Consider the following 27656-nt stretch of genomic DNA (forward strand, 5'->3'; position numbering starts at 1 on the left):
GGTTTCCCTACCGTTTTTTCTTCTTAAGAATTAAAAAAAAATATTTATTTATGCATACAAGAACTGGGGTACAGGCCAGAGGTGTGGGAAGGTATGTGAGAGGATTCACCAGAGACAGAGTGGGGAACAGAACAGGCAGATTGATCGAAATACTGTTGAGGGGAGCAGCGGGTGAGTCAGGAGAGGTCTGCTGTCCCATGGGGGTATTTCCCTGGCTGAGGATAGATCTTGTGCTGCAGTGACTGTGGATAGCTTCATAGGTTGCATCTTAACTCCTGGTGCCACCAGGGAGACCCTTAAGAATTTTTTAATGTAAAGTAAACCTCCTTTTATTTAAAACTAATTGCTTTTACTAATGGAAAAAAAAATCCAAAAAATGAATCCTTAACGAATAGCTTTGATTTCACATCATTTTATAATCTGATAATGTTAGATAATTGTAAGAGTAAGGACATACATTTAAATGAATGCATATCTCTATGAGACATCTATTTTTTTCTTACAAAAGAAAATATGGAGTTTGAATTTTTCTGTCACATTAGATTCCAGTGGTCTTTCTAAGGTAGTAAATATGTAATGCCTATGTGTACATCTATCTAACCTATGTGATTGTTTTCTAATTTTTTTAATATACACCCACAGGTGGTAACAGCTACCTCATCCCTTGCATTGGGAATTAATATGCCATGTAAATCTGTTGTTTTTACTGAAGACTCTTATTTTTTGGATGCCTTGAACTTTCGTCAGGTATTTATACTACATGTCTTTTCTTCTTGTATACATAGGAATCTGGAACATCCACTCACTAAGCCAGGATATTTATTTTTATATAAATATCCTGAAACAGTGACTGTAAAAATATTTGAAAATGAGCTCTAGGTTATATAAGAGGTATATAACCTCTTATGAATACTATTGTATTTAAAGATGTCTTAAGCCATCATTTACAAAGCAGATTAATTTACTTGAGAATAATCCTGTTTGATAAATATTATTCAACTTAAACAAAAATACTCTGAAGAGATAACCACATCTTTTGAGGATCCAATTTGTGCCAGATGGTGTTTACACTGTTCTTAGTTTAGGCTGGTTTCTAGAAATATATTTATAAATGAGACTAAAATTTGACCCTCCCAAAAATTCATCATCTTTAAACATAGGTATTAATAAACAAAGATATATACAATTTAATAATGTGTTCACAAGATAAAATAATATTTTAAACTTTTCTAAAATTATCAAACAACAAAGAATTCTTTCAGGATTTTGGAAGTTCAATATTTTATATGATTTATGCAAATTAAACACTAACCATTTACAGAGACAAAGTCTGAAATTACTTAAAAATTACGTCATCTTCTCTTTAGATGTCTGGTCGGGCAGGAAGACGTGGAGAAGATCTTCTAGGCAATGTCTTCTTTTATGGTATACCTTTACCCAAGGTAGAAAGACTCTTAAGATCTGATGTGCCCAAATTGAAGGGTCAATTTCCTTTAAGCATATCATTCGTTCTCAGACTTATGATGCTAGTTGCCAAAGCAGATGACAAAAAGGATGCCAAAGCAAAGGTACTTTGTTTCATGTTATTTAAAGTACTTTTATAAATATAATGATCACATCATCTTTATTCTAAAATAAATTGCATAAACTGAAGGGACTAAATAGTGTGCTATAAATAAACTGTAATATTTCATTTTATTTTGCAATACTCCTACTCAACAGAAAATTACTTTTATGTGTTCAAATATATGGGAAATTAGCCTATGATCTCCTTTTTATAATTATTCCTGGAGTCTGTGTACATTAGAAAATTTTTTTCTGTAAATAGCCATGATCTATAAACATTAAAAATTGAATTTTAAAGAAATAATTAAGGGTTGAAGAATGTTTAAGATGAAAATGCTAATAATTCTTGTGTTCTACCTTATGTTTACCTTTTACCTTCATACATTAAGTTGTAATTATTCATTTATCCATCATTTTTGTTAACATTTTTTATTACATACACATATAATGAAAATACTATGAAATATCTCAAGTAAATATTATAATCTTAATAAGTAATATAATAAAGAAACCTGCAATATCTAATTTAAAATGCAAAAAATATATCATACATTTTATATATAAACCTATATATATGTGTGTGTATATATATATATATATATATATATATATAGCCCCATGATCTATAATAGAAATATTTCATTGCCCTTTTGTATATTACATTTGGAAGACATGCTATAAATTAACATCTAACTTGGTATTTTGATATCTGCATATATAGGCAATATCAGCTCTCGAACATTCATTGATATCCTTCAAGAAACCAAAGATTAAAACCATTATAAAATTATATTTTATATATGCTTTGCAATTTTTGGTCACAGAGGTAAGATTTATACCTATTTTCATTAAACTGTTAGCACTCATATTTAATTGTACTGTACTGAACTCAGCTTTATTAATAACTTATTTGTTTGATATTTCTGAGAACTAAAAACTGAGGTTAACCCTTTAAAACTGATTTATAGGGTTACCTGAATCAGCAATGTATTCCCATTGGATTTTCTGGATTTGTGTCTCATTTGCACTACCATGAACCTTCAAGTTTTGTTTTTGTAAGCTTACTGAAAAAAGGTTTATTTCACAATTTGTGTGTTCCAGAAAATGAACAAGGTAAGTAAATATTAATTTTCCAAACTTCTACTCATTAAATTGTGTACACATGCACATATGCACATGTACACACATGTCTGCACACACACAGACCTAACGTGTATTTACATAATCCCACTCATTCCTTAAGACTACATTCACTTTGGATGGTGTCCCATTTTCTAACTGCTTTTTCTATTAATGTATTTTGACTTTTTTCTTATTTTTATATCATTAAATATGCTTACTAAAATTGTAATGTATAATTTTTTGTAGCAAATCATAATGCAAATATTTTAATGATCATTTAATATTTAATAGACTTTAAATATTTCAAAATAAAATCTTAGGATAATAAAGGCTATTCTTCTGAACTCATGAGACATTTTTAGTATATCTAGCTATTGAAATAAATTACAGTAATATATGTAAAATCACTCATTTTGTCCTTTTATATATGATCATTAACATGAAATTAGGTTTCTTATGATATCCTGATATTTAGGTTCTAATTATTAGCTGCATCATAACGTATGGAAGTGACACTTCAATGTCAAATATAAGCTGTAGGGATATATTGACATAAATATTTTGCCATCTATAACAATTTCCGTTTCTTTTTTTTTTTCTTTGTATTAAAGAATATTTATTTATTTTTTTTAATATTAAATTTTATTTTTATATTCCCCCATACAATTGAAACGCCCCATTCTGACCCCAATCCTTCCCCTCCCGCCACCCACCCCCCAAAAAGTGTCTCTGGTTCATAGTTTTTTGTTGATTTTGATTTTCACTTTCTTATAGTTATTCATTTTCCTGGTCCCTTATTTAAGTTTTCTAGATTCCTGCTATGAGTGAGACCATCCGGTATTTTTCTTTTTCTTTTTGGCTTATTTCGCTGAGCATGATCCCTTCCAGCGCCATCCATGTTGCTGCAAATTGCATGTGTTTATCTTTTTTGAATGCTGACTAATATTCCATGGTATATATGGACCACATCTTCTTGATCCAGTCATCTATTTTTGGGCATTTGGGTTGTTTCCAAAGCTTAGCTATTGTAAACAGTGCTGCTATAAACATAGGGGTGCAGGTGTTCTTTGGAATTGATGTTTCTGTGTCCTTTGGGTAAATACCTAGGAGTGGAATTGCTGGATCATATGGAAGCTCTATGTTTAGTAGGTCCAGAAATCTCCACACAGCTCTCCACATTGGTTGGACCAGTTTGCACTCCCACCAACAGTGTAGAAGAGTTCCTTTTTCTCCACACCCTCGCCAGCATTTGTTGTTGCTAGTTTTTTTAATATGTGCCATTCTCATTGGTGTAAGATGGTATCTCATGGTAGTTTTGATTTGCATTTCCCTGATGGCAAGTGATGTTGAACATTTTTTCATATGCCTGCTGGCCATTTGCATTTCCTTTTCAGAGAAGTTTCTTTTAAGCTCTTCTGCCCATTTTTTGACTGGATTATTTTCTTTGTTGTTGTTGAGTCTCATCAGCTCTTTGCAGATTTTTGTGATCAGTCCTTTATCATTAGTGTTGGGTGCAAAAATGTTCTCCCAGTTGGTGGGGTTTCTCTTTGTTTTTGTTATTGTCTCTTTTGCTGTGCAGAAGCTCTTTAATTTGATGTAGTCCCAGCTGTTTATCTTTGCCTTCACTATCACTGCTTTGGGTGATGTGTTTGTAAAGATGTCTTTGATGTGCAAATCACATAGTGTTTCGCCTATATTTCCTTCTATATATTTTATGGTTTCAGGTCTTATGTCTAGTTCTTTAATCCATTTTGAGTTGATTTTTGTGTACGGTGTGAGGTAGTGGTCAAGCTTCATCTTTTGCATGCAGCGACCCAGTTTTCCCAGCACCATTTATTGAACAAACTTTCTTTGCTCCAATGCATAGTCTTTGCTCCTTTGTCAAAGATTAGTTGACCATAAATCTGTGGGTTTATTTCTGGATTTTCTATTCGATTCCATTGGTCTGTATGTCTGTTCTTGTTCCAATACCATGCAGTTTTGATGATTATGGCTTTGTAGTATAGTTTGAAGTCTGGGAGTGTAATGCCTCCATTCCCTTCTTTTTTTTTCAGGAGAGCTTGGCTATTCGGGGTTTTTTGTGATTCCATATGAATTTCATCAATAATTGTTCTATTTCTTTGAAGAATGACATTGAAATTTTGATTGGAATAGCATTGAATCTGTATATTGCTTTTGGAAGGATGGCCATTTTAATAATGTTTATTCTTCCAATCCATGAGCAGGGGATGTCTCTCCATTTCTTTGTGTCTTCTTCTATTTCTTTTAACAGTGTTTTATAGTTTTCTTTGTATAGGTCCTTTACCTCTTTTGTTAGATTTATTCCCAAATATTTGATTTTTTTTGTTTCAATAAAAAAAGGGATGGTTTTTTTGATTTCTTCTTCTTCAGATTTATTGTTTGTGTATAGGAAGGCTACTGACTTTTGCGTGTTGATTTTGTATCCTGCCACTTTACTGAACTGATTGATGAGTTGAATTAGCTTTTCTGTGGAGTTTTTGGGGTTCTCTATGTATAATATCATATTGTCTGCAAATAGTGATAGTTTGACTTCTTCTTTTCCTATTTGGATTCCTTGGATGTCTTTCTCTTGTCTTATTGCCCTGGCTAGGACTTCCAGTATTATATTGAATAGCAGTGGTGAGAGTGGACATCCTTGTCTTGTTCCAGATCTTAATGGAATTGCTTTCAGCTTTTCACCATTGAGAATGATACTGGCTGTTGGCTTGTCATAGATGGCCTTTATGATGTTGAGGTATGTTCCTTGTATCCCAAGAATTTCAAGGGCTTTTATCATGAATGGGTGTTGCACTTTGTCGAAAGCTTTCTCAGCATCTATTGATATTATCATATGGTTTTTATATTTCTTTTTGTTGATGTGTTGGATAACGTTGATTGATTTTCGGATGTTAAACCATCCTTGTGCCCCTGGAATGAATCCTACTTGGTCGTGGTGAATTATCTTATGGATACATTGTTGGATTCTGATGGCTAAAATTTTGTTGAGGATTTTTGCATCAGTGTTCATTAGGGAGATTGGCCTGTAGTTTTCCTTTTTTGTGTTGTCCTTGTTCGGTTTTGGTATTAGTGTAATGTTGGCTTCATAAAACGTGTTTGGTATTGTCCCTTCTTTCTCAATTTTTTGGAAGAGTTTGTGAAGGATAGGCACTAATTCGTCTCTGAATGTTTGGTAGAATTCATTTGTAAATCCATCAGGTCCTGGGCTTTTGTTTTTGGGGAGGTTTTTGATTACCATTTCAATTTCGCTGCTTGTAATTGGTCTGTTTAGGTGTTCTATTTCTTCTTTATCTAGCTTTGGGTGTTTGTAGAGTTGTAGGAATTTGTCCATCTCCTCTAGATTGTTGAACTTGTTTCCATATAACTGTTCATAGTAGTTACTGATTATTCTTTTGATTTCTGCTGTGTCCGTTGTGATTTCTCCTCTTTCATTGATGATCCTGTTTATTTGTGCTTTCTCCCTTTTTTCCTTTGTGAGCCTGGCTAGGGGTTTGTCTATTTTATTGATTTTTTCAAAGAACCATCTCATGGTTTCATTGATCTTTTGGATTGTTTTTTTAGTTTCAATTTCATATATTTCTGCTTTGGTTTTTATTATTTCTTTTCTTCTACTGGTTTTGGGGTTTTTTTGTTGTTCTTTTTCTAGATCTTTGAGCCTCGAGATTAGGTTGTTTCTTTGAGTTCTTTCTTGTTTTTTGATGTGAGCTTCTATTGCTATATATTTTCCTCTTATTACTGCTTTTGCTGCATCCCATACATTTAGGATATTGGTGTCCTCCTTGTCATTCAATTCAAAGAATTTTTTAATTTCTTTTTTGATCTCCTCGTTAGTCCAGTGGTCTTCCAGTAGTGTGGCTTTTAATCTCCATGAGGTAGGATAGTTCCTTGCCTTCTTTTTATGATTTATTTCTAGTTTGATGCCTTCGTGGTCAGAAAAGATGGTTGGTATGATTTCAATCTTGGTGTATCTGTTGATGTTTGTCTTGTGCCCCAGTATGTGATCGATCCTGGAGAATGATCCGTGTGCGCTTGAGAAAAATGTGTACTCCGTTTTTTTTGGGTTTAGTGTTCTATAGATGTCTGTTAAGCCCAAATGCTCTAGGTCCTTATTTAGAGCTTTAGTTTCTTTACTTATTTTTTGTCTTGTTGATCTATCCATTGTTGATAGTGGTGTGTTGAAGTCTCCCACTACGTATGTGTTTTCTCTGATGTCTGTTTTCAGAGAGGACAACAGTTGTCTGATATATTTTGGTGCTCTTTCATTTGGTGAGTATATGTTAATGAGTGTTATTTCTTCTTGAAGTATTGTCCCCTTGATCTTAATGTAGTGACCATTGGGGTCTCTTTTTATTTTTTTGAGTTTGAAGTCTGTTTTATCTGATATAAGGATAGCTGTTCCTGCTTTCTTTTTTGGCCCCTTTGCTTGTAGGATTGTTTTCCATCCTTTGACTATGAGCCTATTTTTATCTTTTGTAGCTAAATGTGTTTCCTGGAGACAGCAAAAGGTTGGGTTTTGTTTCTTAATCCAGGCTGCAACTCTGTGTCTTTTTATTGAAGAGTTTAGTCCATTTACATTTAGAGTTAATATTGATATGTTAGCATCTGTATTTGCCATTATGTTTGTCTTTCCTTTGATTTTATTTATTCTTTTAATAACTTTTTTTTTTTTTGGTCTTCTTTTGTTGTTATTCGTCCCTCTGAGGTTCTGGCTTTAGGATTCCTTGTAGTATTTTTTGGAGTGGGGGTTTATTCGTAATGAAATTCCGGAGTTTCTCTTTGTCTGGGAAGGTCCATATTCTTTCTTCAAAGAGGAAGGAGAGCTTTGCGGGATAGAGTATTCTTGGTTGGCATCTGTTTTCTTGGAGTCTGTTGACTATGTCCCTCCACTCTCTCCTTGCCCGTAGTGTTTCTTCAGAGAAGTCTGATGTCAGCCTGATTGGTTTTCCTTTGAATGTTATCTGTTTCTTCCCTCTTGTCAGCTTCATTATTTTTTCCTTGTCCTGGATTCTTGGGAGCTTTACTATTATGTGTCTTGCTGTGTTTTTCCTTTCGTCGTTGAAGTTTGGTGTTCTTCTTGCTTCTTGTATATCAATTTTCAGCTCCTTCTTCGCATTTGGGAAGTTCTCTTCAATTATCTCCTGGAATATTTTCTCTGTTCCTACATCTCTCTCCTCTCCTTCTGGAATTCCTATAACTCTTATATTTCCTTTCCTCATGGAGTCAGATAGTTCCCGAAGTCTTTCTTCATTCTTTTTCCTTCGTACTTCTCTTTCCTTTTCTGTTTTGGTTCTTTTTATTTCTGTGTCTTCAAGAGAACTTATTCGTTCTTCCATTTCATCTATTCTGCTTTCCTTGCTTTTCCCGGAGTTCTTTAGTTCCTCCATTAATTCTTTGATCTCCTGCATTTCTTTTACTTCCCTCTTTAGGGACTCAATTTCATTCTTCTGACCATTGTTTTCCCTCTTTAGGGACTCAATTTCCTTCTTCTGATCATTGTTTTCCTTTATGACTGCTGCCACTTTTTTAATCAGGGCAATTTTAAATTCTCTTTCTGGAAGGCTCAGAAGTTCTTCCAAGTTGCTGTCTTTGCAATCTGGGGAGTGGTTTTCTTTTTGTGGTGTGCTTCTTTCCTGAGGAGTTGTTAGGTTGCGTGTGGTTCTTCTACTCCCTAGTCTGTTTTCTAATTTGTCGTATGCGTTGGGACACTGTGTTGCTCGGACTGACTGACATCTTGGGTGAACTTCTCCGCTCCCCTCTGGCTCTTCCAGGAGCCATCTCTGTCTTCTGGGGGAGCTTTCTGCTGGTTTTAGGCAGTTTTTGCTGAAGAAATGTCCCTGTTCTCAAATGGCGAAGCGGGATGCAGTCCCTGCGCCTCCGGTTTCAGGCACACTCTTCTGCGCACCTGGTCTGCCCCGGACGTGGGTGCCTGCTCCCTCTGTAGGCTCAGACTGCTGGTTGGAAGGGGCCTGGCGTGGAATAACTTCCCGGCTGGCCACTGGGTCCTCCAGAAGCTTTCTGCCTTTTTCAAGCAGTCTTAAGAAATTTCCTGTTTTATGGGGTGTTAGTGACTTTTTTTTCCTGGTCGCTAGGTGGCGCCAGAGATCTCTCCTATTGTCCTTGGGGGGCTGTTTTTCGCCTCCCCCTACCCTGTGGGACAGGGAACATAGCGGGAATGGTAGGGTACACCTCAACAGCTTTGGGGTGCTGTGTCTGCCTTGTGCCCCACCGTCGTGGGGAACCCACGCCCCTAATTTCGTGCCCCGGGTCTCAGTTCAAAGCCCTCAGTTCCAGGACGCGGGCTGTAGCCCACTTCAGTGGCGCGGGAATGGCGCCATTTGCACTGCTCCCGTGCCTGGGCGCCTGGTTCCTGCTTACTCAGGGAGGGACCTTCACCTCAGTGAGGACCTCCGCGCGTCTCCCCGCAAGCCTAGGTCGCAGGCGGGGGGACCTGGGCAGCCGCGATCAGGTGTGCACTTGCTTTTCAAGTGCTCTGAGCGCGCCACTTTCCGCGCAAGCTTACCGGCAGCCCGGGCTGTGTGCGAGTCTCCCGGGGTCTTTGTTCTTCTCTAATGGCGCCCGGAGCCGTTCGCTCACTGCCCGGCGAATCCTGCAGTGTTCGCCTCAGCTCCCGTTCATGGGGTGTGGTGGCTGCAATAGTTCGTTTGCACTCACAGTCCCACTTGCTGCTTCCTTTGTTCTTGTTGGCCGTTTTGGTTTGTTGTTTATCTCCTCTCTGCTGGTCGGAGAGTGCCGCCTCTGTGGGCGGGGGAGGGGAGGAGGGTTCTGCGCTTTCCTCCCTTCTGGTCCTCTTTTATGGCCACTTTCTTCTTCGGGCAGTTTGCTGGAGTCACCCGTTTATCTTCCGTGTCCCAGTTCTCACTGGGACCTGCCGCTTTTCCTCCCTATTAACTTTTTTTAATGGGAGATCTTACTCGCAGCGTCTCCTTGCCGCTATGTTGCTCCGCCCCCTCAACAATTTCCTTTTCTTAAATTATAAACTATTTTCCATTTACTATAATTATTACATGATGACATGAACTATAGAGAGAAATGAAATGATATTATCCAAACTCAATGCAAATATCTGGGAATAGCATATACAGGTAATATTCCACATATGTTATACTTTTGGTAAATTACCCACTTTATTATAATAATGCAAGAATATAAAAATATAAAAATAATTAAAATAACATCTGATATGCCTTAGAACTTCTAAGAGATCAAATGATAAAGTCTAACCCATTGGAATCTTTATATTTCCTTGGAAGGATCACAGAAAGTAGTCATTATTGAAATTTACTAATTCCACAATTATTGTGTGTGATATTTCACAATATTAAAGAATAAACTGAAAAAATTTTTCTGTAAAGCTATTAGTGTAAACACACAAAATTGACTATTTTTTAACTTGAAATTGGACGTTTTGGGGCCTCTCTGGTGGCGTAGGTGGTTGAGCGTAGTGCTGTGAAGCTGTCTGCAGCCTCTGCAGCGTGGGTTCAATCCCGGCTAGCCGTGGAGATACCCACATGGCATGGCAGACCTCTCCTGTCTCGCCTGCTGCTCCCTTCAGCCGTGTATTTCAGTCAGTCTGCCTGTTCTGTTCCCCGCTTTGTCTCAGGTGAATCCTCTCACTCTCCCGCACATCTGGCCTGTACCCTGGTTCTTCTATAAAAACAAATAAATCTTTAAAAAAAAAAAAAAGAAATTGGAAGTTTCACTCTTAATGCTCTGCATTTCTCCCATAGTGTGAGGCAGGTGTGTCCTGTTTCAAGTTCTCATGGGTAATGTGTCACTTTCTCATTTGTTTCTTGACTATGATAACTGTGATGAAGTGGTTATCAGGGTGGGCATGACTCTGTCAAATACTGGGGCAGATAAAAATTTAGCAATCAGATGTGAGTTTTTCCTCAAGGACACTTAGTTTCTAAAATGCTACAGGATTTGGACACATACAAATGTGGGAGTTAAATATCCCAGGGAGTGAAAATACCAGAAGCAAAGGCTTGTCAGCTGGAGCAGAAGTCAGCTCTTTTTGGATTGTAGTATGTGCCAAAGAGAAAAAGTATGTAGGTTAGCCTATGGCCTTGAGTGGCAGATAAGGAATTTGGAAAGCAGTGTAAACCCTTTCTTACTTAGCAGTTTCTGAACAGAGATGGAAAAACAATGGAACAAAGAAGCAAAGGAAGGTTTGAAATCAATGATGGAATCCAAGATAATTCTATAACTTCAAGGCAAATGCTTGTTTTGTTTTCTTTTAGAGTATTTTTTTATTAGATTCTTAAAGCTCAGAGTAGGTAGAAGGATACCAACCATTTATAACAATGGGGGGTGAATTTGCTTGTATTATGATACATATTATTATAATTTATTAAAAATTCACTAAACATCTGCAAAATAAATTTTTCAAATGTGTCTTACCTTAAAATTTTTAGAGTGGATATTAAAAATTGACTCAGTATTTTCCTAATAAAATGATGATTTTTCTTTCTGTGAAGTTTTGGAAAAATAAACTCTTTATTTTAAACAGACCCAAAGAAATTTTCTGAAACTGTGATGGAAAAGTTAGTGATAGTGTTGGCACATCTTTTTGGAAGAAAATATCTTCCTCCCTGTGTAGAAGACTATAAAAAGCAGCATTCCGATTCAGTGGTAAGGAAAAAAAAATATAGTTGTATTTTTCTAATATCAATTTTTTTATTATCACTCACTGTAATTACTTCTTTGTCATTGCTTTGTCAATTCTTACATATAATGACATCTCGGATGAGGGAAGTATTGAGGTCTTATTTAAAATTGGAAAGCCTTATTTCTGATACAGAATATTTTTTTGCATGCTACTAACAATTTATTGTTACCTTGAAGAGGATTTCAAACAAAATTACATTGAAGAGTGAAATTATGGCCACTCTAACAATTAATTTGAAACAAAAAGACATGAATGTTCAGTTTAACAACCCTTTGAAAATATTGTTCTGGGAATTCCACTCATTCCCAAGTGACAAGAAATAAATATCTATTGGAAAGGTAAACAGAGTGGGAATGGCATGTAATAGAGTATGTTAAAGGCACATTCCTAGACTCCCTCCCTGCGTGGCTACTTAGCACATAGATGTTCTTAAGAAAATTCATTTATTCTTTTTTAATTAAACTTTTTTATTTTCTTCTATAAAATTCATTTATTCTTTATCCCATTTACTATCTGTATATTGGAAATCAAAACATCTAATTCAAATGTTTGCTATATTGCTCCACATGAAAAATAATAGTGGTTGGCATGTGGGATATACTCAATAAATGTTAACTCTTATTTTCATAATTGTTATTTCTGGATGAAACCACTGGCTACTGAAAAAATAAAAATAATCAACTGGAATACGATTACAACTAATGACAATTTAATAAATGTTCAAATGTAAAACCACTGTAATAGTTATGAAAATTACAAAAAATGTAAAATAATCTCATCAACAGTAGAAAATGGAAATGAAAAAGATACTGTAATTCACCTGTTAATCTGGCAAAGATTGGAATTAGCAGTTTTGTTGCTAGGACACTAAATAGCTACAAACTTTAAAATGTTCTTTAATTTTAGTGTTTCTACCCTTAAATTTAAACTAATTATATAATCAAATATACAAATAAAAGTGATAAACATATATTAATTAGTTTCCTCAGACTGCTATAGCAAATTACCACAAAATGGGAGATTTAGACAACAAAAAATTGCTGTCACACAGATCAGGAGGCCAAAAGTCCTGGTAGGCAACAAAAATTTGCCTCTGAATACTGAGGGGAAAATCTGTTCAAAACTCCAAACTTCTGGGGGCTTGTGGGCCACCTTTGGTGTTCTTGGCTTGCAGATATAGGGCCTGATCTTTGCCTCAATTTTCAAATGGTGTTTTTTGCCTGGGTCCAAATGTCCCCATTCTTAAGATTACCAATCATGACATGAACTTCTCTTAACCAGTTATGTCAGGTTGCATTCTGATGTACTGGAGCTTAGGCTTTTAGCACATGATTTTTTGAGGGATGCAATTCAACTTATAACATTAATTGTCCATATTTGAAGATTGGATGCCACCTATATGTCCAGCAGTAAGGGAATAGTTAGATGAATGTTAGCTTATTTATCTGGTAATATTATGCAGCCACTAAAATTCATTTGTAAAAATAGTAGTCTATGACATGGTCCATATATAATGTTGATTATAAAATTAGACCATCTGTCTGGATACTACCACATAAACTGTACATAAAATTCTGGAAGGGAAACCTATGTATCAAAATCTTCACAACCTCTATGCCTGGATGAGAAGATCAGAGACTTTAGGTTTTATATTTACACTTTGCTATAATAAGAGAATTTATACTTAGAAATATATTTCCATTCAGACTTTTAAAAATATTTTATTCTGTGTCTCTCAGACTTTGGTGATTCCTGCTTCTGTTTTGAATTGTTACATTCATCTGTTTCATTCCTAGGTGATTCTAGAGAATCTTCCCAAGAAATATACTAGGATGATAGAAACATACAACAAAAGAATTCAAAATAATTTTGTTTCCTATCTCCTAATGATTTCTAAGTTGGCCGACTTGAGAAAAGAATACCAACTACCTCTCTCAGAAATTGGTAAGATTGTGAATGAACATAAATAGAATGTGAACTCTATTAAGGAAAACAAATATAAATGTTTTGAGATAAACCTAAACTTTAGGAAATAATTACAAAACTATTATAAAAGAATATATAGGAAACTCACTTAATCCATCAGAGGTCTGGTATAGAAATTTTATACTGGAAGCATCCTATGTTATTTGGAATTAGATGTCACCATTGATTTGATTTGGTATGAAATGCTCAAAATATTTCCATATTTTCTAGTGTTATGAACTATCAGTACATTTATTTTAGAATTTTTCTTTTCCTTTTGATTCCATTTGTCATTTAGTAGATATGACACTCTAGTTAAATTTTCAAACATGAATAAATTAGGAAATACAAGAAATGGAACATTAGCATATTTATTAAGGGTGATCAGTATGTTTTACTTTCTTGAATATAATCTATGACAACAAAGAAGTTACTGACAACAAAGAAGTTAAGGCATGCTCCATGTCTTTGAAGAAAGGACAAAATGAAAAAGAAAGTAACAAAAGTAAGGGAATATTCAGTAATCTATGCCAGATAAAGTAAAAACATTGGAAGCTGAAAATACACTCACTGCCCCAAGTGGAAAGAGAGGAAGAAGAACTGAGGTTCATGGGAAGGTGACAGAATTCTGTTTTCCCTTACTTCCATAAGAAGCAAGAAGAAAACGTGGAGCAGTAATAGTGGTTTATGCATATTTCCTGGGGGGGATTATTGTATGCTAATATAGAAGGCTTATGAAGGATAAGGAGTAAGTGCTCAATTTATTCAATCATGGAATTAGAAATTATTTAGCAATGGTTCAACTTCATGGAAAAGAAAAAGTTCCCAAGCAATTGCCTGCATTTGTAACTTGAAAGAATGAGTATAATTATCATTCGTCTCGATCTTTCTTTGTATGATTTCTCTGATAGGGAGGATAATGGTTCACCCAAAGATGGAATAAAGGTATAAGCAAATATATTTGTTTTAAATATTTTATATTTATGGGGATGCAGTTTTCAAATAATTTCTATTTATTTATTATATTATTATTTATTTATATAAGCACTGGGTACAGTCAGAAGCACGGGAGGGTGAGAGAATTCACCAGAGCCAGAGCGGGGAGCAGAGCAGGCAGAAGGACCGAAGTACACTGCTGAGGGGAGCAGCGGGCGGCAGGAGAGGTCTGCGTGCCATGTGGGACCCTTGCCAGTGGCTGGGGAACAAACAAACAAAGGCTGCAGGCAGCTTCGCAGCCCAGCGCTCAACCACTGCACCACCAGGGGAGGCCCCTCAAATAATTTCTAATTTGATTTTCCAATGTATTTTTATTAGAATTTTCAGGTAAAGGATGTGAAGAGTCTGAACTGGTCTCTCATTTAATGCCTGGGACTGAAAGCAGAACTGCTGTTTCCCCTTTTGCATGTTTGTCCAACATAACTGACCAGGATTTATTTGATATTAATATAATAAGTGATGTAAGTGAATTTTTATATGAACCTTTTCTTTTGTCCTGTTTATTCACTTAATCATTTTCACATGATTATATTTGTCTCAGTGAAACAAAACCGTGTTACTCTTAATCCATAATAGTATTAATTTCAAAACCGTGTTACTCTTAATCCATAATAGTATTAATTTCCACTGAAGTAGAAAAACAAATCTTTAAAAATCTGTGAATAGTTTATAATAGACAAATTGAATTAGATAAAGAAAATAATGCTAGTTTCTCAATTAGCCTTCATGAATGAATCATGTCTTTCTCTATGAATCATTGTATTGTAAGCCTTTGCAACTCAAAATGTGAACCATATATCAGCAACTCAATATCATCTGCTGGATATGCTTCATCTTGGGAGTCATCTCAAAATAATTAAGTTTAGAATGCACAGTAATGTATCATAAGCTGTGCTATAAACCATTTGAGGACAATTTGTATTATTTTCCCTTTCTGTCCATCTAATGGTGGTGTATGGTAGAGTGAAAGGAGACAATCACATGATTAAGGATAGAATTAGACTTTTAGTGGTGAGCTTAATGTAGTATATACAGATGTTGATTTATAGTGATGCATATGTGTAGCTCATTTAATGTCATAATACAATATACTTAGAGAAAAATAAAACAAAGATGCTCAATAAATATATATTGAACACTTTAATTTCTAAAACTAGTATATGAATCACTTCATTTACTGCCTCATGCTTGGAAGTAGTGAGACTAACCCCTCACAGTTTATCTATGATATGTTGATGGGAAATAAATTCTAATGATTGTGATTATGTTATTGCCAAAATCAGATCATTGTATTCCTAAAGGCAGTTTAATAGAAAAAAAGATGTTTATGGAAATGGAAAGAGCAAGCACTATTACATTATGTATAGCTGTTGACATATGTCTGTAAACTCAAAAATAGTTTTTCAGAAAAAAATGGTTTTACAAAATTATAGTTTGAGGGTCATAAAAGTGACAATTCAGACAGTTGAGTTAATTAGAAATATTTCTGTGATTTCAAAAATAGTTTTAATGTGTTTAGTTTGATTTTTTTAACTGATTTTTTTTTTGTGATTTATATTAAAGACAGAACTTTTTTTAGATTTATTTATGCATATAAGAACTGGGGTATAGGCCAGAGGTCCAGGGGGTGAAAGGGTTCGCCAGAGACAGAGTGGGGAACAGAACAGGCAGATTGACTGAAATCCACTGCTGAGGGGTGCAGTGGGTGAGAGAGGAGAGGTCAGCTGCGTCATGTGGGTCAGCTTCCTGGCCACGAATCTACTGGTGCTGCAGTGCCTGTGGATAGCTTCACAGTGCTGAGACTTAACCCTTTGCACCACCAGGGAGGCCCAAAGACAGAAGAACTTAAATGTATTTTTTGAATATTTGACTATACTTCCCTAACATATTGGGTTATTTTTTTTGAGTAGCTAGATGTAGATGTAATACGGCATTATGATCAAATTTTACAATAGATTAGGGTGCATATCAATAGAAAAATGCTAACGATCTAATATCTCTGCGTATCCTCAGGTTATGTTACGAACAATTAATATGAATGTAAGAAACATTCCTTTGTTTTGCTTGAATAAATATGATAGTACTGGAAGAAAATGTCCATTGAACGCATACTTATTGGCCTTCTACAGATGTGGTTCCCTCTTTGAACTGACTGGGGGTAATCGGTATGGATTTTTCTGTTTTGATATATATTTTAATATATGTGTGTTTGTATAATGAATGTTTGTTATGATGTGGCATTATGATTTGTGAGAGTAATATTAAGAAGCAATAGTTTAAGATGAGTTACTAGGATATAATTTATTTGGAACTATTTTATATGCTTTTTAATTATCACTGAGATGTTCACATAACATGAAAGTAACCATTTTAATGTAAACAATTCAGTGACATTTGCTGCACTCATAGTGTGCAGCCATCACCTCTAGCTGCTAAATATTTTCATTAACCTAAAGGGAAAGTCTATACCCATTAAACAGTAACTCCTATTCCTTTCTTCTCCCATTCTCTAGCAGTGCCAATCTGTTCTCTGTTTCTTTTTCTTTTTTTTCTTTATTTTTGCATTGAATAACTGGGGTAATAATAACATGCAATAATGTGCTGCTATAAAAGAACATTAAAGTCATATTTTTTTAGTCAAATGATTAGCCTTTTTACTAGTTTAGGACTAAATTGACAATTGTAAAATAGTGGCATGAACACTCCTTTGTAATCTTCATATCTTGTTTATTTTGTCTCTGGTAAGGTCAGAAATACAGTGGTAATTAATTATTTTCTTAAATGTTATTTTGTTTCCCTCCCCCACCCCACACAGTTTACATATGGGAGAGGCCTTCAACTCAGTCAAAGACTTTACAATTGTTCTTCGGTCCATCAGGTGTAGTAATTATTTCTTGTGTTTGAAGCAACAGCACCTCATGCATAAATAACAACATTAATTTAGGCATTTATTCTTTTACAGGGTTTCCCTAGAAGAATTAGATAGAAAAGAAGACAACAATGTTGTGCTGGCATTTCAACAACTAATTGAAAAATTCAGGAAACAACTTGGTGAAAAAAAAAAAAATATTGACAAAGTTAAACAGTCCCCCGGTATTGTGCGCCTCAAAAACTGAGCTGGTCAAGAAATGCACCTCCCTTTTTGTGGGCCTCAACTATTATGTGTTTTTGCCGTGCCTATTTTTTGTTTTGATTATTTTGTGCCTCTCAGTGTGTAGAAAGAGGGAAAAGTTGATAAGGAACTTCTGAGGACATAGTTATATTGTTCTTTCTATTGTATTAGTTCTATTATTAGGCCCTCTTTTTCCTATAGCAACAGACCTCTCCACTTATTGCAGTAGCCTCTCCTGATCTAAGTTAAGATTTATTTTTGAATTGATTTTCATGCTGTGCCAAAGAAATAAAATGTATTAATTAGCTGAAGCATATATTTCACTATTTATTGAACAACTTATAGATGTATGTCCTCGTGTGGAAAGTTTTATTTAAATATCTAAATTCTCAACAAGAATAGTAACATTTTAATTGTAAGAATTTTAGCTGGTATAATAACTTTTGTAAATGTCTCAATTGCAAGTTTTGATTTGGTGAATTTTTAAAAGATAAAAATTAAACCTAATTTAATATAATATTCCATTGCACATTGATAAGGATCATAGCAGTTGGTTGGATTCTAGAAAGTAATTTGAAAAATTTAATTATTCTTGAATATTTCATGTTGGGCCTAATCACAATAAAAGCAATAAAAATCTTGTATCATTCATTCAGTTCTGATTACCTTTTCATTTCTCCTGAGACCCTTAGAAGCAGATAAAAGGTCTGAGTTGCAGGTTATTGAAAATTATTTCGTGTGGTATAAAGAACGTCTATCAACTTCACTAGTTCTTCTAGATTTTTTGCATATGTGTTTTCATTTTCCTTGCCTGCCTTTACTAACCACTGCCTTCCTATGATGTCAGTTTTTGTGTTTCCACTTGTTTGTTTTGGGAGCCTTCTGTTGTGGACTCAATGAACACTTTCTCTGCTTTAATTCTTGGTTAAATTTGGGCATCGATGTGGATTTTCTCCCAAATCAGACCTCAGTGAGTACTTAATTAATTGCATCTTGAGACACATATAGGACCAGGCTCTACTGATGACACAAAGGATGTAATAACTTCCAAAAGACTTGATGTTGATGATAAGGAGTGAAGATATTAACAATGAGAAATTACTTTTCTGTCATTGTATGGGCAGGTGGTTAGTTAGGCACTGACATGCACACACAAACTAGCTAGAGATAAGTTGCCTTTAATAGTGCAGTTGTTGAATGTGTGTATGGACACACACACACACACACACCCTATTTTTCTATACAAGTCGCCTATATATCAAAGTCTGACAGGCATATATCTGACTGGATTTTGCTGTTTTGCATCTTTATTTCAGAGACAGCTTTAGATATCCACTTTAGTTTTATTGCATTTGTACAATTTAAAATACCTCTAGGAGGGATGGACTCAAGGTGTGCTTTCCTTGGTCTTCCAAAGCATGCTAAGAACACCTGTAGCTGTAAGCAGACTCTTTTAGAGGAAATCAGTGGTTCACATTTAAATAAAATACATTCCAAAAACATTTTTTGTTATTCTCTTATATACAATTTAATGAATTTCTGATTAAATAATAAATGAAAATCCAGTCATACATTTATTTATAGATTTTTTTCTTTGGCTTAGAATAATTTTAAAGATAAGAGAAAAATCATGATTCTATAGTTTTGCTCCAATGCAACTAAGAATGCGAATTTATCACAAAATCTATATTTTGACATGTCTATAAAGCAGACTGCACAGTCCCCTAACTCTTTCTTTTAGTTTAGTAGTCATCAGCATCCCCAGCACAGATGGCAAGCAGAGCTTTCTCATAATGTCCTGAAGCAAAATTCTGAAAAGAAAAAATACAATGTATTTGAAATAAAATGTCATAGTGTTTCTAAAAAAAGAAACAATTTCATCTGAACTACAGTTTGACAGACCGATGTGTCATTAGCTTTTCCAAAATTATTTACTTTTTTCATCTAAAGATTTAATATGTCTTGAGAACTGTTCCCACTGGAAGTTATTGAAAAATAATACTATGGTTATAGTCATTAGATTGGGTTTTATATAAAGCTGATTGTATCCTACTGTATATTTATAAGAATAATCTGCAGTAGAATTAAATTTTCTTCTCAACTTTAGAAAGAGGTGTCCTTATAACATTGCTATAAATCAGCATATTACCTAGATGCAAGTTGACATTTGCCTTAAAAGATTTCAGTTTTTATACTCAATGTAGCAATTCTACTTCAAGAAATATATTCTAATAATGATCAATTATTGATAAGCACACAGATTTATGCTAAAAATGTATATCATAATATATGTAATAGTGAAAAGGTAAAGTATAATATCTAAATAGGTGGGGCAGTTTATGCACTTTTTATAATTTATACAACCATGATTTAATAAAAATATTCCTTTAAGTAGTAAACATATTAATTTTTAGATATATTTTAATGGACAGAAAACAACTACAGCAAATTTTATTACTGGTTATCTGTGCTAGAGAATTAGAATTAGAATTCTAATTAGAATTAGAGCAATTTTCTTTAATTTTCATGGTCTTCCATGGTTAAAAAGTTTTTCAAAATAAATATAGTAATAAATGGAATTATAAAATGTATTTGTTAACAATGAACTATCATATTAATGTTCTGTTACACAAAGTTATATAATTATAATTCACTGCTTTAATTCACATAGTAGTGTTCATTAATTATATGTAAATACTAGGAGATTTTGAAGTGGCTGTGATTGAGTGCAGTATATCTATTAGACTACTTATTTAGAAAACAAGTTATGATATGCATTTTCCAATGAGCAGTGTTTATCATCACTGAAAATTTACAGCTTTGAAGACAGATATAAGGAGAGATTTATCAAATCTGAATGGGTAATATTCTTTCAATTCTTTCATGTGAAGCTACTTTGAGTATGCAGGAGTCTGTCAGATCTTCTGGTCTTTGTGTCCTCTTGATCCTTGGGTTGTTGAATTGCTTCTGGATCCCTCTTTCAATAAACTAGAAATCATTCTTTCAGTAGTAACATCACATCATAACACTATATAAATTTGAGGTGTGTGAACATGTGTATATAATATATTAAGTTTACCACACTTTTATAAAATTGAAAATTTCAATGGAAAACAATGTGAACAAGTAATAGCACTTAGCTGTATGCAAAATACAAGGTAAGATGTATTCTCAGGTCTTTGTGTTTGATTTCATGCTCTGCTGTTGCCATCATGAAATTCTTTACAATTTTTTGAAAAAGGGTTCAGTATTTTAATTTTCCTCTGGGTCTTTAAAATTATATCAATGAACCTTTATAGTCTGATATTTCTTTACTCGGTTTTATCAAAAATCCAGAGTAAAGTTTAAAAGTATTAGAATGAAAAAAATTGTTTTTTTTTACTTCTGAATAATTGCGTCTTTGCCTTTCAAGTGCTAAAGGGAGAGGAATAGGTAGAATTTTATATCATTCTCAGTATTAAACTCTCCAATTTATCTCTTTTGTGATTTGACTAGCTGGCCCACCTTGTCTGATGCTAAGAAAGGGCTGCTGAACTGATTTGAGAAATCTCTTCCCAATAGTACCCATAAAATGCATTTCTCCTTACTCTGATAATAATTCAGAATTTAACTCATGAGGCACAATTCTACAGCCAGGGGATGAATATTTTCTATAATTACCTCAAAAATTTTTACTTAAAGAGTGTCAAAGAAGAATGAGTTCTATCATTGATGAAGGGATTTCCTCCATTGGAACTTGCTGATGCACTAAAGGCTGACTGTTGTACTAACTTAAAAGGTATCTGTTAGGATTTTGTGTCTTCAGAAATTCAGAGTACATAAACTAATGGAATTTTATGTATTTTATAACTAAACCTCAAGCTAGGCAACTCAATGTAAATGTTTTCAGAAACTGAGTTAAATCGAGGGAGTCTTTTGACAAATTTAAATTCTATTTTAAGGTTTATACTTCTTTTGTTAAATTTATTCCTATGTCTTTTATTTATTCTGATGCTATTATAAATTGAATTAATTAAAAAAGATATATGTTAGATTATAAAAATTTTTAAGTCTGATATGAAATTATTTAAAGTTTTTGTTTCACAATCAAAAAGGATAAAATGTGGGTCAAAATAAATCACTTATAGGAGACTTACCTTGATATCATGAAATAGGGATTTTCCATATCTCTCTTTGTATCGCTTTCTTATATTCATCAGATCTATTTCACTTCTGGCAATTAGTATCCTGATTACTGTTTTATTATGAAAACCAAAGTCCTGAAAATTATAAAATACAGGAAAAATGAGAAAACCACATATACTTTAAAGTGAGTCTGCCTAAAATATACGTATTCTGTAACAATTTGCTCCTGTATCCCTCAAACACCAGCATCCCAGAATGCCCAAATTGGATTCTGAGATTCACTTCTGTGCCTACTTTCTTTACTAGGTACACAACGAAGCATTCTCTTTACTGTATCACTTAAATGCCTATATTCAGTCTCATAGACTTGATGCTGACCTTAAGACTTGCAGCAATTCTGCCACCTTTTCTAGCCTTGTCAACTTTCACACCATCTCCTTTGCACTGTGTTATAAAGTGGAAATCTGATCATATCCTCTTGCCAGGTGGAGTCTTCCATGGAGGGTGGGGAGTGGTAATTCCAATCTTTGTTAGATGAACATTGAAATCACTGAGTAAAACGGTGATTGCATTTTTGTTTTATATTTTTATTCTTTAAAAACTGTAAAAATAAGCCTTCCCCATACATGAAATATTCTTGGATTTCAAGCTCAAATATGAAATTTACAAAAATCAATTGCTGTGTACAAGCTTCAGAAGGAATATGCTTTACAATTTCAAATTATCTTTTCACATGGGGTATTGGTGACATCTGGTGGCCAGTAAGCATAAACCTATTCTTTGTTAATCAATGTTTTAGATATAGACTTAATAACTTTCCATAATTTGAAGGGATTAAAATGAATGTCTAATTAAGTTTCCATATTTAAGTTATATATGCTTTTCCTGGACTATATTGGAGATCAAAATGGTATTTTCTATGATTTGGGGAGGTAAAACAGCTTTTGGCCAATCTTTCCATTTGAGGTCCTCATATATAAAAAATTGGACTGATTATATTATCCTCCCCTTTACCTTCTAACCATTTGTGAGTCCCATATATCTTCCTTTTTGCATTGCCATATACGCATAGTCAACAAGGTTTAGCTTTGAATAATTATATGTATTTTAAACAAAATTGACTTTTTCTACTTGGAAATAAGATAAAGATTAACAGAAGACTGTGATATTTTGTCTGTGTTCTGACAATGTTTAAGTTCTTATACATAAATAAAAAAATACTCTTTATGAAAGATACATAATACATTTTAGACAATTAGCATGTTATCTCAGTATGCTTGTTTCTCTGAAGAAACTGGCCTGTAAAAACTACTTTAAGGATAAAACATTATTAAAATTAGTGAGCTATTGAAATTTCTATAATATTTTCTTTGGGTTTTCAAGGTTATGACACATGTAAAAGGTTATGACATATATATCATCATTATCAGATCTTTCCATTTTTAATTATATTTCATGCACATTGTAGATAAGGTGTACATTGTTCATGCATTTAAGTATTTGTTTCTTTAAAATAAATGTACCAAAGGATGTGTGATTGACTATCCCACTGAACTATGAAAAATATTCTCATCTAATAACAAAAATAACTTTAGAGTTTATTGTTTTCTAGCTATCTCTTTTAAAGTATTTTTTAAAATAACACTTTTTGTTTAAAAATAGCCATTGCTATTATTTTGTGTTTTTAAACTTCAGGAATGTAGCAATTTCAGGCTGAGAGCTTGTTGTTTTGACATTCTTTGCTTGACACCATATGTTATATATCTGCCTAGTAAGTGTGAGATAGACAGGAGTCTGACAATATACAAAAACATTTGGATTTACCAAAGTTTCTTCAGATGTTAATAGATTCTAAAGCAGATATAAGTCCCAAGGAATCATACTTCAATTTGATTAAAAAAAAAACAGTGTTGTCTTTATTTTATAGCTCTAATTTTTAGTGTATAACACATTTTTCTTTGAAAACTTCATATTTCTTTGAAATGACTATGTTTGCATATAAGTTCGAATATAGAAATCAATATTTAAATAATGGAAGCAAAATTAGTCCTTTAAGAAATTAGATTTGATTTCTGGAGACATTTAATAAATATATGAGTCATACTTACATGTATTGCACTATGTAGTTTATAAGCAAAGAAACCTGGTTTATCTCGAACACAGAGAACTAGGAAAAAAATCAGAATAAAGAAAGTTGAAAGTAACAATATATCAGTCAGAATTTGGAGAAGAATGAGAAAATTTTTTTTTTTCGGTTTCAATTCTGGAAGAGTGATTCTTTGTGAGTTCTATATGGAGTGCTTCATTGTAGATTACATTAAAACCTCAACAATTAGAATAATTGGTAAAACCATAGTCTATAGAAAAAACATAAAGCTACAATATAATGATTCATTCATATATGCATTCAGTCTATTGCTACCAGTTGGAATACTCTTAGCATCTACTGAAGAAAAATGTGTCCTCTTTATCTGAAAATTAAATAGAGGTTCAAAGAGATCCAGCTTATGATCATCAGTAAAGATTTTGTTAATACAGGATCCAATGTAACATATTCCTGTACACTTTTTTAATCTTTCCAAATGCTATTTTAAGTCCCGTGTAGACTTGTGACTAGAATTGAGGTCTCTTAAGGAGAAACTGTGTAGACCACAACTGTTTTGGAGCATCTTAGAAGTCTAATTAAAACTATGACATAGAATAGCCTAGAGTCTAGTAAACCACTGTCTTTGGTGAAAGTCAGTTGATGATTCTAGACATTCAACCGTGATTATATGAATAAGTAAATAACAAATGAATAATAAATGCAAAATTATAATTTCAAGTCAAAACAAAATCATCATAATAGCATTTTCTCTATAGTTCACATAATTATTTTAGATTGTGAGACTATGCCTTCATTTTAAATCTTTATTATAATACTCTGAACTTCACAAGCACTTATCAGTTCCTCCAGGAAGCAGTAGAAAGTCCCTTAAAAACAGGGGCTTTGTTGTTGGTTTTACTGTTCCATCTGTAGCACCTAAATCAATGACCAGAATAGGAAACGTCAATACATGTTTGTTCATTGAGTGAATGAACCATAAAAAATATTTCCTGATAATATTTTTTGGTAATTTTTATTTCATTATTTTTAAAGGATTATATTCTTTATTTCCTCCTGGTATTTCTGATGTCCATTATTTTCTTCTGTCATGTACATTACTTTGTTTGTAAGAGCAGTGTATAGTGAAAAGAGAGCTATCTTGAGGTTCACATATTATGCAGCCTAGTGTAACCTTGTTACTAAATAACTGATAGACTTTGGAATCTTGTTTGTAAAATGAAGGATTTTGATTAACATGATTATTAAACTATATTGAGAATTTGCCAAAATACAGGTAGCTTTTTCTCAGAAAAATATACAGATATTCAATTATATTAGTATTTTAGGGATTTCACGGAACCCTATATCAAAAATCTTTTATGAGATAAACTGTAATGGTAGATATGTCTATACCATTTGAGGAGTGGAAAATCATAATATTCCTTTGTCCAACAAGTATTTTTCTTTTTTAAAAAGATTTATTTATTTATTTATACAAGTGCTGGGTACAGTCAGAAGTGCGGGAGGGTGAGAGAATTCACCAGAGCCAGAGCGGGGAACAGAACAGGCAGACTGACGAAATACAGTGCCGAGGGGAGCAGCAGGTGCAGCAGGAGAGGTCTGTCCCGCCATGTGGGACTTTCGCTGGCAGCCGGGAATCGAACCAGGGCTGCAGAGGCTGTGGGCAGCTTCACAGCGTGGCTCTCAAGCGCTGCGCCTCCAGGGGAGGCCCAGTCCAACAAGTTTTTAAATGATTGCTTGACATGTTTCTACTAGGGGAATATTCCACAATGACTCTTCATTTGTAGTCCCTGAAATACTTGTTTAACGATACCTTTCCCTAATTTGGAAGAAGCAGGACATGTGCTTCTCTCACAATAGCCTGCAGAGACACTGTTAAACACAGTTTGGTAATTCTCTTTTATGTTAACATTTACCTTTGAAGACAAATCTATTAGTGGTGATGACAAAAGTACTTCTCCTCCTGGAGAAAAGGAAGTCACATTATAGCACTTATTGCTCTTGAACAAGGGAATGGAAGCCATAGATATAAAATGAATTTAATAGGATGAGATCCCAATTACCTGAGAAAAAATATCAGAGAAGTCGATATATCCTAGTATAAATGCTGAATCAACCATGGGGACAGCGTATTAATTCATTAAAGTTTCAAGTTACCAATTTGGTGAATTTTTTCTGTAGTTGATGTACTTTCCTCTAGAATTAGCATTGCTTCTAAATAATTAAATTCAGGGTAAAGTGACTCAATCAAGAACTTATTCATCTTTAATTCAATTAGAGTCAGTCAACATTTACTGCAGAATAAAAGGTGTGCTATACAACAAGTAAATTATTACTTACCAATTGCAACTAGAAGCTCTTGAAAGTATCCATCATAACATTCATTTATGGCATCTACAATGTCTTGACCAGAAATACTTTGAAATTCCTGGAAAACTTTGGCAAAGTGACATAAGTGAATGAAGATTTTGTAAATATTTTAAAGTGAAAAGACAAGTATTGTTTAGATTACATAGTGAAGGTAAGTAAAGCTTAAGAGTGGAGGTTGGGTTGTGGCAGGCCATCCTCTTAAAACTTTAACAAACTGTTGTGCATTTTATATATGTGAATCAAACAAAAAATTTCATTTTTTAAATATAAATGTATAACGGTTTAGGAAAGTCAGATAAAATGGAAACTAACATGAAACCAAAGAGCAGCATGGCATAAACTGTGATGGCTATAATAGTGACCTTGGCTATAACAGTAGGGTGAAACTATAGTCCTTCACGACAACATGTAATAGACTTCATTGACAATAGCTAAGATACTTAAATTCTCCATCAATAACATGGACAGCTTTTTTAAAAAGGTCCATTTAAAGGTTATATAATTCAGTTACTGAAAAAAATAAAGCTGTAAAGAAACTTTGTTTCTGAGTAATGCCATTAGTTGAGGTATGTCTGTATAAATATAATTCAAAGTAAATACCTTTATGATAATTGACTTTCTTCTATTTCTAGGCAACATTTCTCCCCTTCCCACCCCACCTCCCAGGTAAATTCTTGCTTTTTATTATGTTATCATCTCAGAAGACCCAATGAGTAATTACCCAGCCACAGCTGTTGGTAGCTCTTGTTACATAGGATCATCTGCAGCATGGTCTTGTGTTCCCCTGTCTTTTGCTGACAGGCTTCCCATAGGACCTGAAACATCACACAGGCAGGAAGTAGCATCAAAACCACCCCAGACCAGCTTCACAAAGGTAATTCAGAGTCAATGAGAAAGCTGGTTCTAGTTACCATTGCATCCTGAGCTGCCATAGCAGGATCTGTGTATCCTTCCTCTCGGGTTCCCTGGAAAACAGACACAGGTCCCCTTTCAATGTTTCCAACTAATGACCTGTTTAGGATTATCGGGTCAACAATCTCCGAATCACTCACATCCTTTTACCCTACTATAACATATCATCTGCTACCGTATAACATTCTAAATAATTTCCTATTTATTAGATTTATCTTTAATTGTCCATTACTCTCTACCTTCCCCAAATGTAAGCTGCTTTATTTATTTATTTATGCATACAAGAACTGGGGTACAGGCCAGAGGTGCGGGGGCGGGGTGTGAGAGGATTCATCAGAGACAGAGTGGGGTGCAGAACAGGCAGACTGAAATACACTGCTGAGGGGAGCAGCAGGAGAGGCTGGAGAGGTCTGCTGTGCCATGTGGGTAGCTCCCTGGTAGGCCGGGTATCGAACTTGTGCTGCAAAGGCTGTGGATAGCTTCACAGTGCTGTGCTTAATCCCTTGCACCACCAGGGAGGCCTCACCAAACGTAAGCTTCTTAAAGACTGGTTCTTTTGTTCATTCACAGCTCCCTCTTGTCTAGAATCATGTGTGACACAATGTCGACATCCAGTAAATACTCACTGAATCTATAAATGAATGCAGGAAAGTTAAAGAAATAACTTTAAGATA

General features: G+C 34.2%; 2 protein-coding genes across 2 annotated transcripts in view; one reads left to right on the forward strand and one right to left on the reverse strand.

Moving 5' to 3' along the window:
• The window catches only part of LOC311169906 (putative ATP-dependent RNA helicase DDX60), a gene marked incomplete at both ends in the record, with an annotated part of 74773 nt that extends 57301 nt beyond the window's left edge, over nt 1–17472 (forward strand). Inside the window, 9 exons of the mRNA XM_084232151.1 lie at nt 643–747; nt 1368–1568; nt 2288–2392; nt 2535–2679; nt 11237–11358; nt 13192–13339; nt 14675–14817; nt 16370–16521; nt 17319–17472. Coding sequence (XP_084088277.1) covers nt 643–747; nt 1368–1568; nt 2288–2392; nt 2535–2679; nt 11237–11358; nt 13192–13339; nt 14675–14817; nt 16370–16521; nt 17319–17472 — 1275 coding nt within the window. The remainder of the gene's footprint in view (nt 1–642; nt 748–1367; nt 1569–2287; nt 2393–2534; nt 2680–11236; nt 11359–13191; nt 13340–14674; nt 14818–16369; nt 16522–17318) is intronic.
• Nucleotides 17473–19210: 1738 nt separating this feature from the next.
• The window catches only part of ANXA10 (annexin A10), a gene marked incomplete at both ends in the record, with an annotated part of 37551 nt that continues 29105 nt past the window's right edge, over nt 19211–27656 (reverse strand). Inside the window, 6 exons of the mRNA XM_084232152.1 lie at nt 19211–19279; nt 21605–21727; nt 23702–23760; nt 26041–26136; nt 26792–26885; nt 26982–27035. Of these exons, the coding sequence (XP_084088278.1) occupies nt 19211–19279; nt 21605–21727; nt 23702–23760; nt 26041–26136; nt 26792–26885; nt 26982–27035 (495 nt within the window). The remainder of the gene's footprint in view (nt 19280–21604; nt 21728–23701; nt 23761–26040; nt 26137–26791; nt 26886–26981; nt 27036–27656) is intronic.

Source organism: Talpa europaea (genome assembly GCF_964194135.1).
Source record: "Talpa europaea genome assembly, chromosome: 4".
Taxonomy (NCBI): domain Eukaryota; kingdom Metazoa; phylum Chordata; class Mammalia; order Eulipotyphla; family Talpidae; genus Talpa; species Talpa europaea.